Here is a 13,129-nt window from a genome sequence, read left to right as displayed (position 1 = left end):
ATCACTCACGTTTAAGTTAATACGTAAATACAAAGGGCATGCAAAGAATGAACAACAATACGGAATAATACACGACGATACATGAAATTGGTACCATAGGTACACGCTAAAATGACGCTATATACAATAGTTGCGATAATAACCGACTGTTCCGGGCTCAGACAAGTATCGGCCACCGCAGACAAAACCAGGCTCAAACCCTAACACTTAGGTGTTCTTTACGGGGGCGAGGCACGAAATATCCCTCAACACGTAGTCTACTTTTACTTTCCCCGTACTCTCATCATAGTTGCAGACGGCAACTTTGGCTCTACGAACCACAGGCTTCCCTTTCCTAATTTGTGGAACTACCTCATGCACCCTCCCAAGTTGATACTTCCCACGTTTACCAATGTCTTGGAGAGAACCTACCACTACAAGTTGACCAGGCTCCAAATTCTCGGCCATTTTTAGCCATTTTTTCCGGCCCTGAAGACCTGGCAAGTAAAAATCGATCCATTTATTCCAAAACTGCTGAGAAAGTGACAAATTGAACCGATAATCCCTTCTTAATTGGTCACGATCATGTGGTTGCCCAACAGCACAGTATGGGTCTAAGTATGGGGTCAAAAGTGAGGCAGGGGTGATAACAGTAAAATCCCTAGGGTCGTCACTCAAAGGTACCAAAGGGCGTTCGTTCACGATCCGAACGGCACTGCCTGTGTACGTAAGCAGTTCAATAAAATTGGGCTTACGAATTGAAGAGTCCAAAATGTGAAAAAAGTATTTGGTCACATCAGCCATGAAACCAAATCTTTCAAGCCGAAATCTAGCCAAGACATCTGCCAGAGGGTTTAACAAGTCAGACAAGTCAGGGCAAGAAGACATTACATCATTTACACAAGTTCCTCGAAATTCAGATTGCTTTAAAGCCTTCTTCCTTAAAGCAGCAGCTCTATCTGACGCCAACACAAAATTGTTAGGTAAATCAATATCTTCCTTCAACGGAACAGGTATCTCAAATCGACCATCTTTCAACTCAATATTCGGTTCGACAAGTTCTCTAGCCAAAATATCATTGCGAGACAATTCACAGGTTTCATTTTGCAAAGTCAAATCCTGAATGACTTTATTCAGGTCTGCTATTTCCATATCACGAGACTCAATTTTACGCTGAAAGCCAGAGATGACATCCGACTCTGAAGACGTCTGCACTCTGCACACTTTAGCAACGCTTTCAACTAAGGGTGACTTACCACCACAAGCCAACCAACCGAGAGGAGTGAGCAAAGCATGCGGTTCACTACGATTGTCACCAACACGCTCTTCTTTTGCACACATCAAATAAGCGTTGTCGTTGCCAATCAGTACATCTACAGTACTACAATCATTCAAATGAAACATATTCACGTCATGAAAATGACGGAAACCACTTAAATCTTGTTTATGGGGTAAAGTTTTAACATCGTCAGCCCAAGCTGGGTTAACCACCGAGGTTATATCACAAAACAGTTCATCAGTCTCTAACGACTGGATGTTGAGTTTAACAAGGTCAGCACAAGTAGGTTTCTGACCAGCCAGAGTATCCATTTTAAACGACGCTTTATCATACGGTTTAAGACCAAGTTCGCACACCAAGTCACTCGAAACAAAGGTCAACTGCGAACCAGGATCATGCTGACAATACACCAACTTCGATTTGCCAGTCATTGGATTCAAAACACGAGCAGCAGTAACGCGGTTAAAGGCTGCTTTAACATTTCCAATCTTAACATTACGCACAGGAACTCTGGCACCAGCATCATCTTTACCGACCGAATCCAGAGAATCACGTGACGTCACATAAAAATCATGCAGAAGAAAATAGTGTTTCCTATCGTTGTTAGGCCCACACTGACGACAGTTGTTTGCATGATTACAGTCCTTAACCATATGCTGGCGCAAACAGTTTAAGCATTTTCCAGCTTTCACAATGACATCTCTCCGACCTTTAGGTGTCAAGCGCAAAAATTCTCTACAATTAGACAAAAAATGATATTCAACTTGACCACGTGACGAACAACAAAAACATGCCGGTATGTCACTACGTCTGGCCACACCGCCGCGCGGTGCGCCAACAGCAGTCGAGTACTGCGAACTCCCTGAAATCACATTATCATGGGGTTTTACCGACGTCTGCCTAACCGGACATGAAGGCAATTTTCCTTTGCCAAACTTTTTAAAATGCTGCGACTCACCAGAATCGCCCATTAGCATAATGCTAAAATCAGTCGACTTGCGCGTTTCCTCCCGTACTACAAAATCAAACAAACTTTGAAAGGTAGGTTCCTCAGTGCTACCATACTGATCACCTAAAAAGTCAAGATAACGCTGCTTAGCGTCAAACGGGAGTCGCTTAGCCAAATCCAAAACAAAACGTCCTTCTAATTTATCACGCTGACCATAAGCTTTCGCGTAAAGCAAACACTGCGACAATTCATCTTTAAACTCTTTCAAATCACTGGAAGAGATAGAAGTCAATTTGCTACCATAGCGATACTTTCTAATTTCTGGTTCTGCGAAAAGACCTCCACGAACCCCAAAACGTTGGGACAAGCGAGCTAACGACATTTCTATCCTGTCTTCCTCTGACAAGCCAGGAGTGTCAGAAACCAAATTAGCAATCGTTTGTGCAGCTGTTCTAACACAAGCTGCTTGCAACAAAGTCAAACGAGTTCCCTTAAAGGGCGAAGCTGCCATCAAGGCCATAACACGATTTTTAAAGAAGACAAATGGCATATTATTACCATCGTAACCAATCAAGGCCGCCTTATCGAAGAACGTCCTACTATTTTGGTATTCAAAAAAGCAATCCTGCTGTTGAGAACTCGATTTAGCGGGAGAAGACAAGCTATATCCCTTAATGGGCTGAGTGGGCTCAGTCACATGCACAGCCCGATCACGATCCTCACATACGTTAAAATCAGGAGACACGATACGCCTCTTACAACCACCCAAATTACGTGTAGCTGGGCGATCAGCTACTAGCGGCGCAGAAAACTTTGAAGGGGGCAAAGCATTACTGCTAATGGCGGCCCCGTGACCTGTACGCTCTGGGGGAGGAGATCGGTTATAATTCACAGACCTTGGCTCTACAGCCTTCGGAAGACCCTTAGCCGCGGCCCCGAGACCTCCTGAAACATCTTGAAAAGATGTGGATTGTACTGGTCCACTTACAGATTGAACAGGCGTCTGGAAAAGGTTAGGTAAATTAAACTGCGATTGATGTTCACTTCTGGAATGCCTAGAAGAGCTCTTCTTAGAGCTACGCCGTGAGCCCGCCTCTGATCGATATTCAGCTAAAACTACCTCTTTTCGTTGTTCAGCCCTCAACTGAGCGTCTTTGAGTGCGAACTCAGCAGCTCTCGCTTCGGCTCTCGCGGCGGCCTCTGCAGCTCTCGCAGCAGCCTCAGCAGCTCTTGCTTCGGCCTCGGCTTGGATCTGGAGCTCCTCTCGTCTTAGCTGTAGGTTAATTTGTGCAACTATCCGTGACGAGCTCTCAGACATCCTAGTGCTTACATTTGAGGCGCTATCCTCAGGATGTATGTCAGCATCTAACCTATCTGAGAAATCACTTTCTTTTTGTTCGAAGTTATTTTTTAACGAGTTAAATTCGGGATCTACCCTATCACGAAGTTCTGCCAAGATTGCAGAGTTAACAATTTTACTCAAAAGAGCATGGAAATGCCTTAATTCCTCTTCTAAAGTAGATAAGTTAGATCTAAAAATTAACAGTTCCTGCTTATCACTCAAAAAACCTAGGGCCACAGAAAGTTTCCCAATTTGAGTCAAAATATCCCGTCTAAGATGCCGGGCCTCTCGAACTGACTTAGCCTCATCGTTAATGGGTCCCTCCCCAGAATGGCCTGCCAGACCGCAAAGAACATCATCAGGCTTAAACTCAGTCGAGTCGACGGCGGTCGAGTCCCTGTCACCACCGAGTGTAGACATATTAAATGTTAGGGCTAAATTTAACAATTAAAAAGTTAAGTTACACAAACACACAAAATTACAGTAGTTATAAAAAACTTAACTGCAAAGACCGTAAAAATACAAAAAAGAATTTAAATGCACGATACCGTAGCTGTACGAGTATGTGAAGTCCAAACGTCCACAAAACTTGCTTGGATTCTTCCACTTGAATCTTCAAGCACAGATGGATTGCCTTTAATCTTCTTTCTTGCCAATAAATGTCAAAGTTATTTTTCTTCTTTACCAAACTGAGAAGAAATGTCTTTACTTTTTAGCTTAAAGTTCTTCAGTTGCCTACCGAGAAGAAATGTCTTTAATTTTCTTTGCTTCTTTAGACTACCAACCAACAAGATCTTCTTTTATTATTTCTTTGCTTTTGTAGCCTACCAACCAACAACTTCGTCTTTTATTTTTTTATGCTTCTAGTGCTTCTTGGCCTACCAACTGACAAGAACTCGTCTTTTATTTTTTTTATGCTTCTAATTGCTTCTTAGCCTACCAACTAACAAACTTCGTCTTTTATTTTTTGTGGTCACAGCGGTAAACCATAATTTCTTCGTGGGAAAATTGTAACTTAAAGTTCCCGGATCCTTTCGTCTGCATATAATGACCGAAGAAACACACACTTGAACGTCTTTTCAAAAAGTGTATTTCTGTAAAAATTAGCCCACGGCTACCGAAAACGAGGGGGTGCAACGCGTACACCACTGAAAACTGTCACTACAGAACAGATTACTTGGATAAAAGACGGAACCTTTGTCCAGCTAGCAAGCACTAAGCCAACAGTTAAATGTGCGGCCAACTTTCAAACAATCATTTTACGAATGACCAGAATAGATATCAATATCTCAAATTCACGTATGCAGTACTGTGACGCAATAATGAAAAACAATTATGAAGTCATTCCAACAGGTGTTTAAGCTGATGTAATATTTCCTGTTTAAACAGGCCCAAACAGGTCTTATGAACGATGGTGCAATTTTGGCACATGCTTTAGGAATTTCCATGACGTAATATTCAGTAGACTTGAACGGTTTTTATATGACGTTTGATTTGGTGAAAATTGTCGGGAACACTAGTCTAAAACCTCTACAGTCTGTTTCACCCTAAAAGGGGGATCATCAGAAGGACCTTATTCAAATAGAATTCAATAAGGTCCTTCTGATGATTTCCCTTTTAGGGTGAAACAGGCTGTAGAGGTTTTAGAGAACAATAACTATATTTAATAAAAATTGGTTATGTTTTATTTGCGTATTAGACCTACAGAGATTTTTAAACCTTGTTTTGCGATGCCCTGGTGAGGTGTTTGCAATTTTAAAGGGCGTCACACAAACGTTTGGTTTCCTAACTAAAAGAATTCATATAAAAAATTTCAATTATTTTACAAGCTGTGCATGTTCAACTTCATTGCTTTGAGACATCGTATTGTTTACCAATGCTTAATTTCATTTGATGCAAGCGTTAATCAGTAGCCTATTGGCACACAGTGTTGTCGGGACTGTGATGACAACGAAATATTGATTACAATTGCAAAAAGGGAGAAATTCTTTGCAAAAGTGCAATTTTTTACAGAAATTCTTATGACTTCGTAAATGTCATCAATGTTATAAGTAGTTAAGCGACTAACCAGTTCAGCAAATTCATCTAAGTGTGTCGCTTTGAAAGTTATGAAGGATTTGTTTCCGTTAAGAGACACGATATACTAAAATTTCAGATAAAACTTTTTACGGGTCCGCGACTGCTTCGTGGGCAGCAAAAGGGGTCCATCAGGGGTCCACCAAGACAAAAAGATTGAGAACCACTGTATAATGAATAAAACAATACGTTTTTTCTAACACTAATTTTAAACCACTTCTTGAAAATCTACGTTAAGCGAGTTGTTGTACGGTATGGTTAAACGAGACTATAACCTGTCGGCATTATTATTCACCTCGTTGTAGAGTAGACTGCATGTTGATACGCTAGCTGAAGATGCTATTACTATAGCGAAATCGATTCTTACTTAATAAATAACACGAAGAGGTTAGATTGTTGTGCAAATGCCAGCATTTGATGAATGCAAAATAGCTGTTCATTTTCATCAATAAAAAAATATTCATACTTCTTCGTGATACAAATGGCACCAAGGTAAAGAGAAATTCTATATCAAATTTTTTTCAATATCAATGTTTGATCAATGCTATAAAAATCTCCCAAACGCTTCCTTTGATAAAAAAAAAAAACGTTTTTGAGAAGCAAACCGGGTTTGGTTTTGTATTTTTGCTTGGAAGTTCATTCTGGAAACGCTGCGCTTTGTGTTTGCAATTGATGTCTTTATTTTTCAGTTTCTTCTTGGGCTTCTTTGTTGCTGGGATTGATGATGTCACTATGGTGTGCAGAAGTCTTCTAAAGTTTGAAGTTATTTCTAACTTCTTGCTCTTCTATTGAAACTGTATTGCTTTTCAAGGAAAAAAAAAAAAAACAGCAATAAAAACGAGTGTTGCTTTAAAACGTTAATAGCTGGTTAGCACACTCTGCCTAAACCACTGATCTACAACTGACCATCTTCAAGTAGCCATGACCTCACCTAGATAGTAGCCTATAGAGGTCTTCTCAACTCACTTGTCTAAATAAAAGAAGTGACTAAAACATGAAGTGTAAGTTATAATCTTTCCATTCAAATAATTAAAAAAACTTTTACACTAATCCTTAACTATAGACAGACAAAACAAAGCAACTTTAGCGGGTTTAACATGTTTTATTACAAAGAGATATAACAAAATTAAAAAAAATCAATTCAAACGTTTTCGACACGTAGGCCTACGTGCGTCCTCATCAGGAATTACTATCTGCAATATACATAAAATTAAAATTATAAGATAAATTTGACTTTGCACTGACGACACTCCGGACTGAAAAGCACAAACTGAACAAGTGATAAGTCACAAGAATGATTACGAGTAAATTTTTGTTGTATCGTAATCATGCTTGTATCACTTGTTCGGTTTGTGTTTTTTAGTCCGGAGTGTCGTTGGTGCAAAGTCAAATTTATCTTATAATTTTCATTTTATGTATTGCAAACTCAGAGATGTACGTATACGCCGCAAATTTTACGCCGTAGACATGCGGCGCAGACTTTTTGTTAACGCTAACGCTTACGGCCACATTTTTTTGGATAGTTGTCGCTTGAGGCTACGCCGTAAAGTTTTCGCAGTTTTTTGGCGCATAGCGTCAACGCATACTTTTTAATATATTTTTTTCGCTACAACACGCCAATACCTTCCAACGCTGCAGTTGAAAGAATGTTTTCAATGGGCAAAGACATATTGAAACCAAAACGCAGCAAAATGTCAGATGAACACTTTCAGATGCTTGTGTTTCTTCGTGGAAATTCAAAATAAAACTTGTTTGTTTCGAGTGGTTTATACCGTGTGAATGTTTGGCACTTAGCAAACAAAATTAGTTTACGCTAGTGTATGCGCTGACGCCGCCAACTTTTTTTACAAGTTACGTTGACGCATACGGCGTATGGTTTTTCGGACGTTTGCGTTTGCACTGACGGCGTCAATATTTTTTGTATGCGCGTACACCACTGTGCAGACTTAAGTAATTCCTGATGAGGACACACGCACGTGTCGAAAACGTTTGAGTTGATTTTTTAATTAAGGTATTTTGTATCTCTTTGTAATAAAACATGTTAAACCCGCTGAAGTTACTTTGTTTTGTCTGTTTATGGTTCAACAAAGAAACTCTTTACCAAAGCTTTATGATGTTTATAACTCTACTGTAAAGATAAGTCAAATGCAAGTGATGTTATGTTTTCAAAATACTGTACTTTTATGTTTGTTTTCTTAATTATCAAGCTGGTGCAGACTCTGGCTTTGGTTTCATAAATTAAACTGGCAACACCGAATAAAAATCAACAAAACTACACTCTTTTTTATTCGTTTGATTAGGTCTAGGCTACATCTTGCAATGCTGCAAAGTTTTTGTAATAACTATGCAACATCGATAAAAAGTGATTGTAAATAAATAATGAATTGGTTCGTTAAATTTCAAAATTTTGGAATCATTGCACTTTTTTAATAGTGGCCTAAGTTAGTAGCCTATGCTGCACGCACAATGGGCTACGTGTTTTACTTCAAAATTTTTTGTTATATTCATTTTCAAAATTATTGCTGTTGTATTGCAGGTTATGCTTTGATAAAATCGAAACATTGGCTTCAATAAGTTGTGTCGAAATGTAGGCTAGATATTGATTCTTGTTAGACTACTGATGTGTGTTTGTGCTGCTTTTGATACTAATTTGACCTGGATGTAAATAAAATTAATCATTGTTATTGGAGTGATGACACATTTACAAAGTCTTGTTGGTATTTGATTGTTCGCCTCGTTAACTTAGTGGTTAACCGTCCGACACAAGATCAAGGTTCGGCTCTCGAAGTGTGTGCTTGAGTAGGCCTACCGCATTTTAGGACTTCTCGCCACCTAACGGCACGTAATGGATGGAATAATTCACAGAAAACAACACCTCAACACCTATCGGAAACTTTAGCCTATTCTGCAAATCTCGGTAGCCAGCCCTGCGTCCCTGGTTCAAAGCCTCTACAAAATATGCAAAACTGCCAAGATTAAACTACCGGTATCAAAGATCTCGTGAGATCGAAGATAAACAATCAAAACAAAACCTTCACAACAAAATGAGCTGACCACTGAAAAACCAGCTGAATAACTTAGTTTAGCGTAGAATACCGGTGCGTAGGACCCGGTGCAACTTAAGCTATAGAATGTCGAGTTTTTTTTTATAGCAGTAGGCCAACATATTAAAATGCCAAAAAAATGCTGTAGGCTACCAACTAAATATGAATAAGGATGGGCCCCTAAACAGAGATGTGGTCCAACTAACTGGCGTTTCGAAAGTGGTAAATAGGGCCTTGCGTAATTTAAGCTATCATATCGAGCTTCTGTAGCAACATTTCCAACATTTTTTTCTTTTCAAATAGCCAAAAAAGCATTAAACAAATTAAAATGAGTTTGAGCCGCTAAACAACCGTCCCCCCTACCCAAGACCACTCTTGAACAACAACATGTTAGCACTACACAACCCTCACAACGCTAAAAAAAATCAAAAGTTTTTGAAAGAGGGGGAAATGGGCCAATCCCCTGCCCCTTCGTACACCAATGGCTATAGCCTACTCTCAAAGTGTAGGCTAAATATTGTCGACTTTACTTTCTTGAACAATCGTCCGCCAACAGCCGCGTTGTTTCAATACGAAAAAAGTCGACGAATTTCTGTAAAACGAAATCAAATGGAAATTTTGCTCAATTTATTTTACAGCTTTTGTACCGTATGTCTTGATATGGCGGTGCAAAATTAATAATGGAATTGAGAAGGATTGATGAAAGGTTGTCTTCCATCCCATCCTTCAAATACTCCATCCTTTTCCAACCTTGACATTTTCTATCTTCCATTCTAAAATGTGCCTTCCATTTCATCCCATTCCCTGGCAATAGGACAACACCTGCAGAGAATGAAGAATGTGCTTTGAACTTCAGACTAGAAATGTTTTCAGTTCTTACTTACTAAAGGCCGTTCCTCGTTCCACCTCGCACTCGCAGCAGGGGCGTTGACAGGGGGGGTCTAGGTGGTACTTTTGGACCCGGCCTGGAATATTTAAGGAGCCCGAATTTAACAGATTTTCCGTGACTTCAAACATTGTCAAGATAAAACAGCCATTTCAGCCGTCAGGACATAAAGTAGCCTACCGGGCCCCCTTCTGGGTACCGGGCCCACTTCAGCTTTCTGGTGGTAAAATAGCCACTTCAGCCACCAAACAGTAAAATAAGAATTTAGTCTAGTGTAGTGATTTCCCTAACCACGAATATTACCCGAAACGCAAATTTCAAAATAAACAGCCTAATATTTGTTTAAACTCAAAAACTGAAATGGCACAGGTAGCCTAATAAGATTGCTATCCCTATTTCTGCACTTAAAATTAGACCAAAACCGCTTTTCAGATTGCAGCAATCAGAAAATGTTTGACCTAGACCCAAAAACCTTTCCCAAATCAAATTTAAAACATTCTGACTGTCTGCACTAACTTTGCTGTAAATTCTCTTCTGGTTAGCCTAGAATGACCAGTGAAACATCAATGGAATCGAGAAGTAATACTCTAGCGTCATGTGACAAATAAAATTTCAAAAAAGCAACCGCTAGATAGCCTACACATAGTAAGTTTTGCGGTTCAAGAAATTTTAAGATTGCGCAAGATTTGTTAAATGACCATGCTTAAAAGACATCAAAAAAAGTTTGTACTCAACCTTTATATTAATAACATTGTCGATGAAGAGGGCCCGAAAGTAAATTGGTACCGGGCCCGAGAAATCCTGTCAACAGCCCTGCCTCGCAGCACTGGAAGCAATCTTAATAAAACCTCTCGATCCAATCTTATGACGTCAAAAAGAATTCGTTAATGCCTTAAAACTTCTTCGTTAATTTTGAATTAGGCTATGCTGATTAATCAAATTTACATCTCTTTTATGAACATAATATATTCAACTCAACATTTGAAACCTTTGCACTTTCTAGAGTTATTGTCCTGAAATGCGTTGTCAAGCGCACACCGCAAGAGTCGAACCAGCGCGGGATGATCTTGAGTCGAGAGCGTAACCATTGTGCTAATTATTTTGAATCTCCTACGCCCAAGTTAACTTCTCTGATAGGCTACCCATATTTTGGATCTCATATGCCCAAGTTTAAGTGCTCAAGTCCAAGTTAGTTTGCCTAGGCTACATGTGTCCAGGTTTTAGATCTCTTATGCCCATACTTTGTATTTATTTTTACATGTTGATGTGCGATGTGTTTGGATCTCCTATGATCTATTATTTGATCTCCTGAGCTCAAAACTTCGATCTCCTATGCCCATGTTATAGATCTTTCAACAGCACTCCCTATTTTTGTGCTGTTGCCTACGGGTAGGCTACAGACGAGATTCACACAGTACATACAAAACTGTTTTCAGCATAGCCGTCAAAAATGTCGCACGAAATGGCGCCTGTGTGTTTCCTTTTACCATTCACACCAGAAATTGTATTCATGCTGTTGTTGTCCGCCCATTAGCACAATGGTTACGCGCTTGACTCAAGATCATCCCGTTCTTTCAAGCTGGTTCGACTCTTGAGGTGTGCGCTTGACAACGCATTTCAGAACAATAACTCTAGAAGGTGCAAAGATTTCAAATGTTGAGTTGAAATTATTTTACGGTGAGATCACAGTCTATATATTAATCGGCAGCAGTGGCCGAGTGGTTAGCGCGTTGGGCTCGCAGTCGAGAGCCTGCATGTTCGACTCCAGCCACCCGCACTTGCTGTTGTTTCTCTGGGCAAGAAACTTTACGATAATTGCCTCTACCCAGTGATCGATTTCGAGTAATGGGTAGTACCAACTTTAAGGTGTTGCGACCGTGCCAAATTTTTTTCAACTCAATAACTTACTTCGATCACAAGCACGTTTTAACGTTCGCGTTTTGTCGCTTCTACCTTTTTCTTGACCTTTGCTATGTTGATGTGTATTGTGTTGATATGATGGTCAGAAATAAAAAAACAACTGAACTGAACTGAAGTCATAAGTAGAGTAGACAACCGGAAACAGACATTGCAGTCGGCTGCAGCGTGGGTCAGGTAGCCTATCCGTCGGAAGGCGTACACCGATGCATAGCGCTCAAGTCGGCTTTCCCGCAATGCAGGATAAAGATACAAAAACAAAAACAAAAAAACAAATATAGAGACTGTGGTGAGATATTGAAAGAGTTTTCTCCAATTTGATAAAATTTAAATACCGGCCATCTGGCAACATGAGCTGTCTGTGAAATTTGTTTGTTCAGTTCAGTTGTTTTTATTTCTTAGTTCTGACCATCACTGCGAAAGGAGTCCTCGTTTATATAAGCTACATCCTGCTATTCTAGTCGACTGAATTTATGTTTTTTTGACAAAGTAGAAGAAGCGAAAATGGGATTTGAAGCCATTTTTTGCAATACAGTGTAACACTGCAATGTCTGTTGGCAAGAAGGAGAAAATTTGGAGTGACAGAGTACATGAAGCTGTGGTGTGTAGAAACAAATCTGGCGAGCTCAGTCTGGTAATCAAAGGAGGTGCAGAAGAAATTCAGTTTCCTTACTTTTCACACGTAAAACAGGATAAAGTTATTTATCACAGGTACAATAATTAGGGTGCATTTGCAATCATCGAGATTGCAACCACTTAACATGTTTCAAAATTGAAATAACCATAAAAAGAGCTCAACACCTGCTCTCCTGGGCCACCTTGAAACGGGCTTTTGCCTGAGGATGGGTTTCTTTTATGTCCGGTTTTCTTTCTCCATCCTATTATTATTATGATTGCTCATCCACATCAATATTGGAACTGGCAAATTCAATCCACAACACTTTTCATTAGGCTGTCATTCATTACTACATGTGTGCTTCTCTGTGTTTTTGTTTTATTTTCTGCTATTTGTTTTTTGGGTTTTGTGGACGTGCTAACTACTGATATAGCCTACTTCATAATTTTTCATTCAGGCACGTTTTAAACCTTTCAAGGTTTTGCCACCTTTTCCCGTTCGTTAATGTGCTGGTAGGTTTATATCGATTTTTGTAGTTAGTATCTTTTTCATCCCGGACGCGTTAATGACGAAAAATAAAATGATTGATTGATTGAAAACGATTTAACAGAAGAAAAGTTGGAGCTGGTATACAAGTCCCCCCCCCTCTTGGTAACTCATGACAAAGACAGGACTCGACCAAACATATAAGGTGAAACTACTTTACCTTTGCTTTACTGTTCACACACTTCAATCCACATGTTTTGGTCAATTCCTCATTGTCATGAGTTGCCAAGGGGGGTGGGGGGACTTGTATACCAGCTCCAAAAAGTTTAACACTTCATTTATCTGTAATGTTATCACAACTTATGTAAGTTTTATCTATTTATGCCAACTATGTGACTTGTTTTTTGTTTTGGAATTACTTTTTCAGAAAAACTTCGTTTCTTATAAAATAAAAAATGGCATCCTCTCTTTCACGCAGCAAAAAAATAAATATGTTAACGAGAAATATTTCTATCAGGGTCTGCTTGATGTTGCTGTCATTGCACTATTTACCGA

At 39.5% G+C, this 13,129-nt stretch overlaps 2 protein-coding genes across 4 annotated transcripts in view; both read left to right on the top strand.

The window, feature by feature from the left end:
• The window catches only part of LOC145787766 (testisin-like), a 51,501-nt gene extending 43,192 nt beyond the window's left edge, over nt 1-8,309 (top strand). The window contains exon 13 of the mRNA XM_082599586.1: nt 6,315-8,309. Within this exon, the coding sequence (XP_082455712.1) occupies nt 6,315-6,379 (65 nt within the window). The 3' untranslated portion in view covers nt 6,380-8,309. The remainder of the gene's footprint in view (nt 1-6,314) is intronic.
• A 3,710-nt stretch (nt 8,310-12,019) lies between these two features.
• LOC145787297 (membrane-associated guanylate kinase, WW and PDZ domain-containing protein 3-like) overlaps nt 12,020-13,129 on the top strand; it is a 33,686-nt gene continuing 32,576 nt past the window's right edge. For all 3 annotated transcript variants that reach the window (XR_014291382.1, XM_082599017.1, XM_082599018.1), the window contains exon 1: nt 12,020-12,183. Coding sequence is in view for 2 of the 3 variants with exons in the window: in XM_082599017.1 (XP_082455143.1) it covers nt 12,020-12,183 (164 nt within the window). In the remaining variant the exon portion in view is untranslated. The remainder of the gene's footprint in view (nt 12,184-13,129) is intronic.

This window comes from Aplidium turbinatum, chromosome 18, assembly GCF_918807975.1.
Source record: "Aplidium turbinatum chromosome 18, kaAplTurb1.1, whole genome shotgun sequence".
NCBI lineage: Eukaryota > Metazoa > Chordata > Ascidiacea > Aplousobranchia > Polyclinidae > Aplidium > Aplidium turbinatum.
Note: the sequence above shows the minus strand (reverse complement) of the source record. Positions and strands in the feature narration are given on the sequence as shown.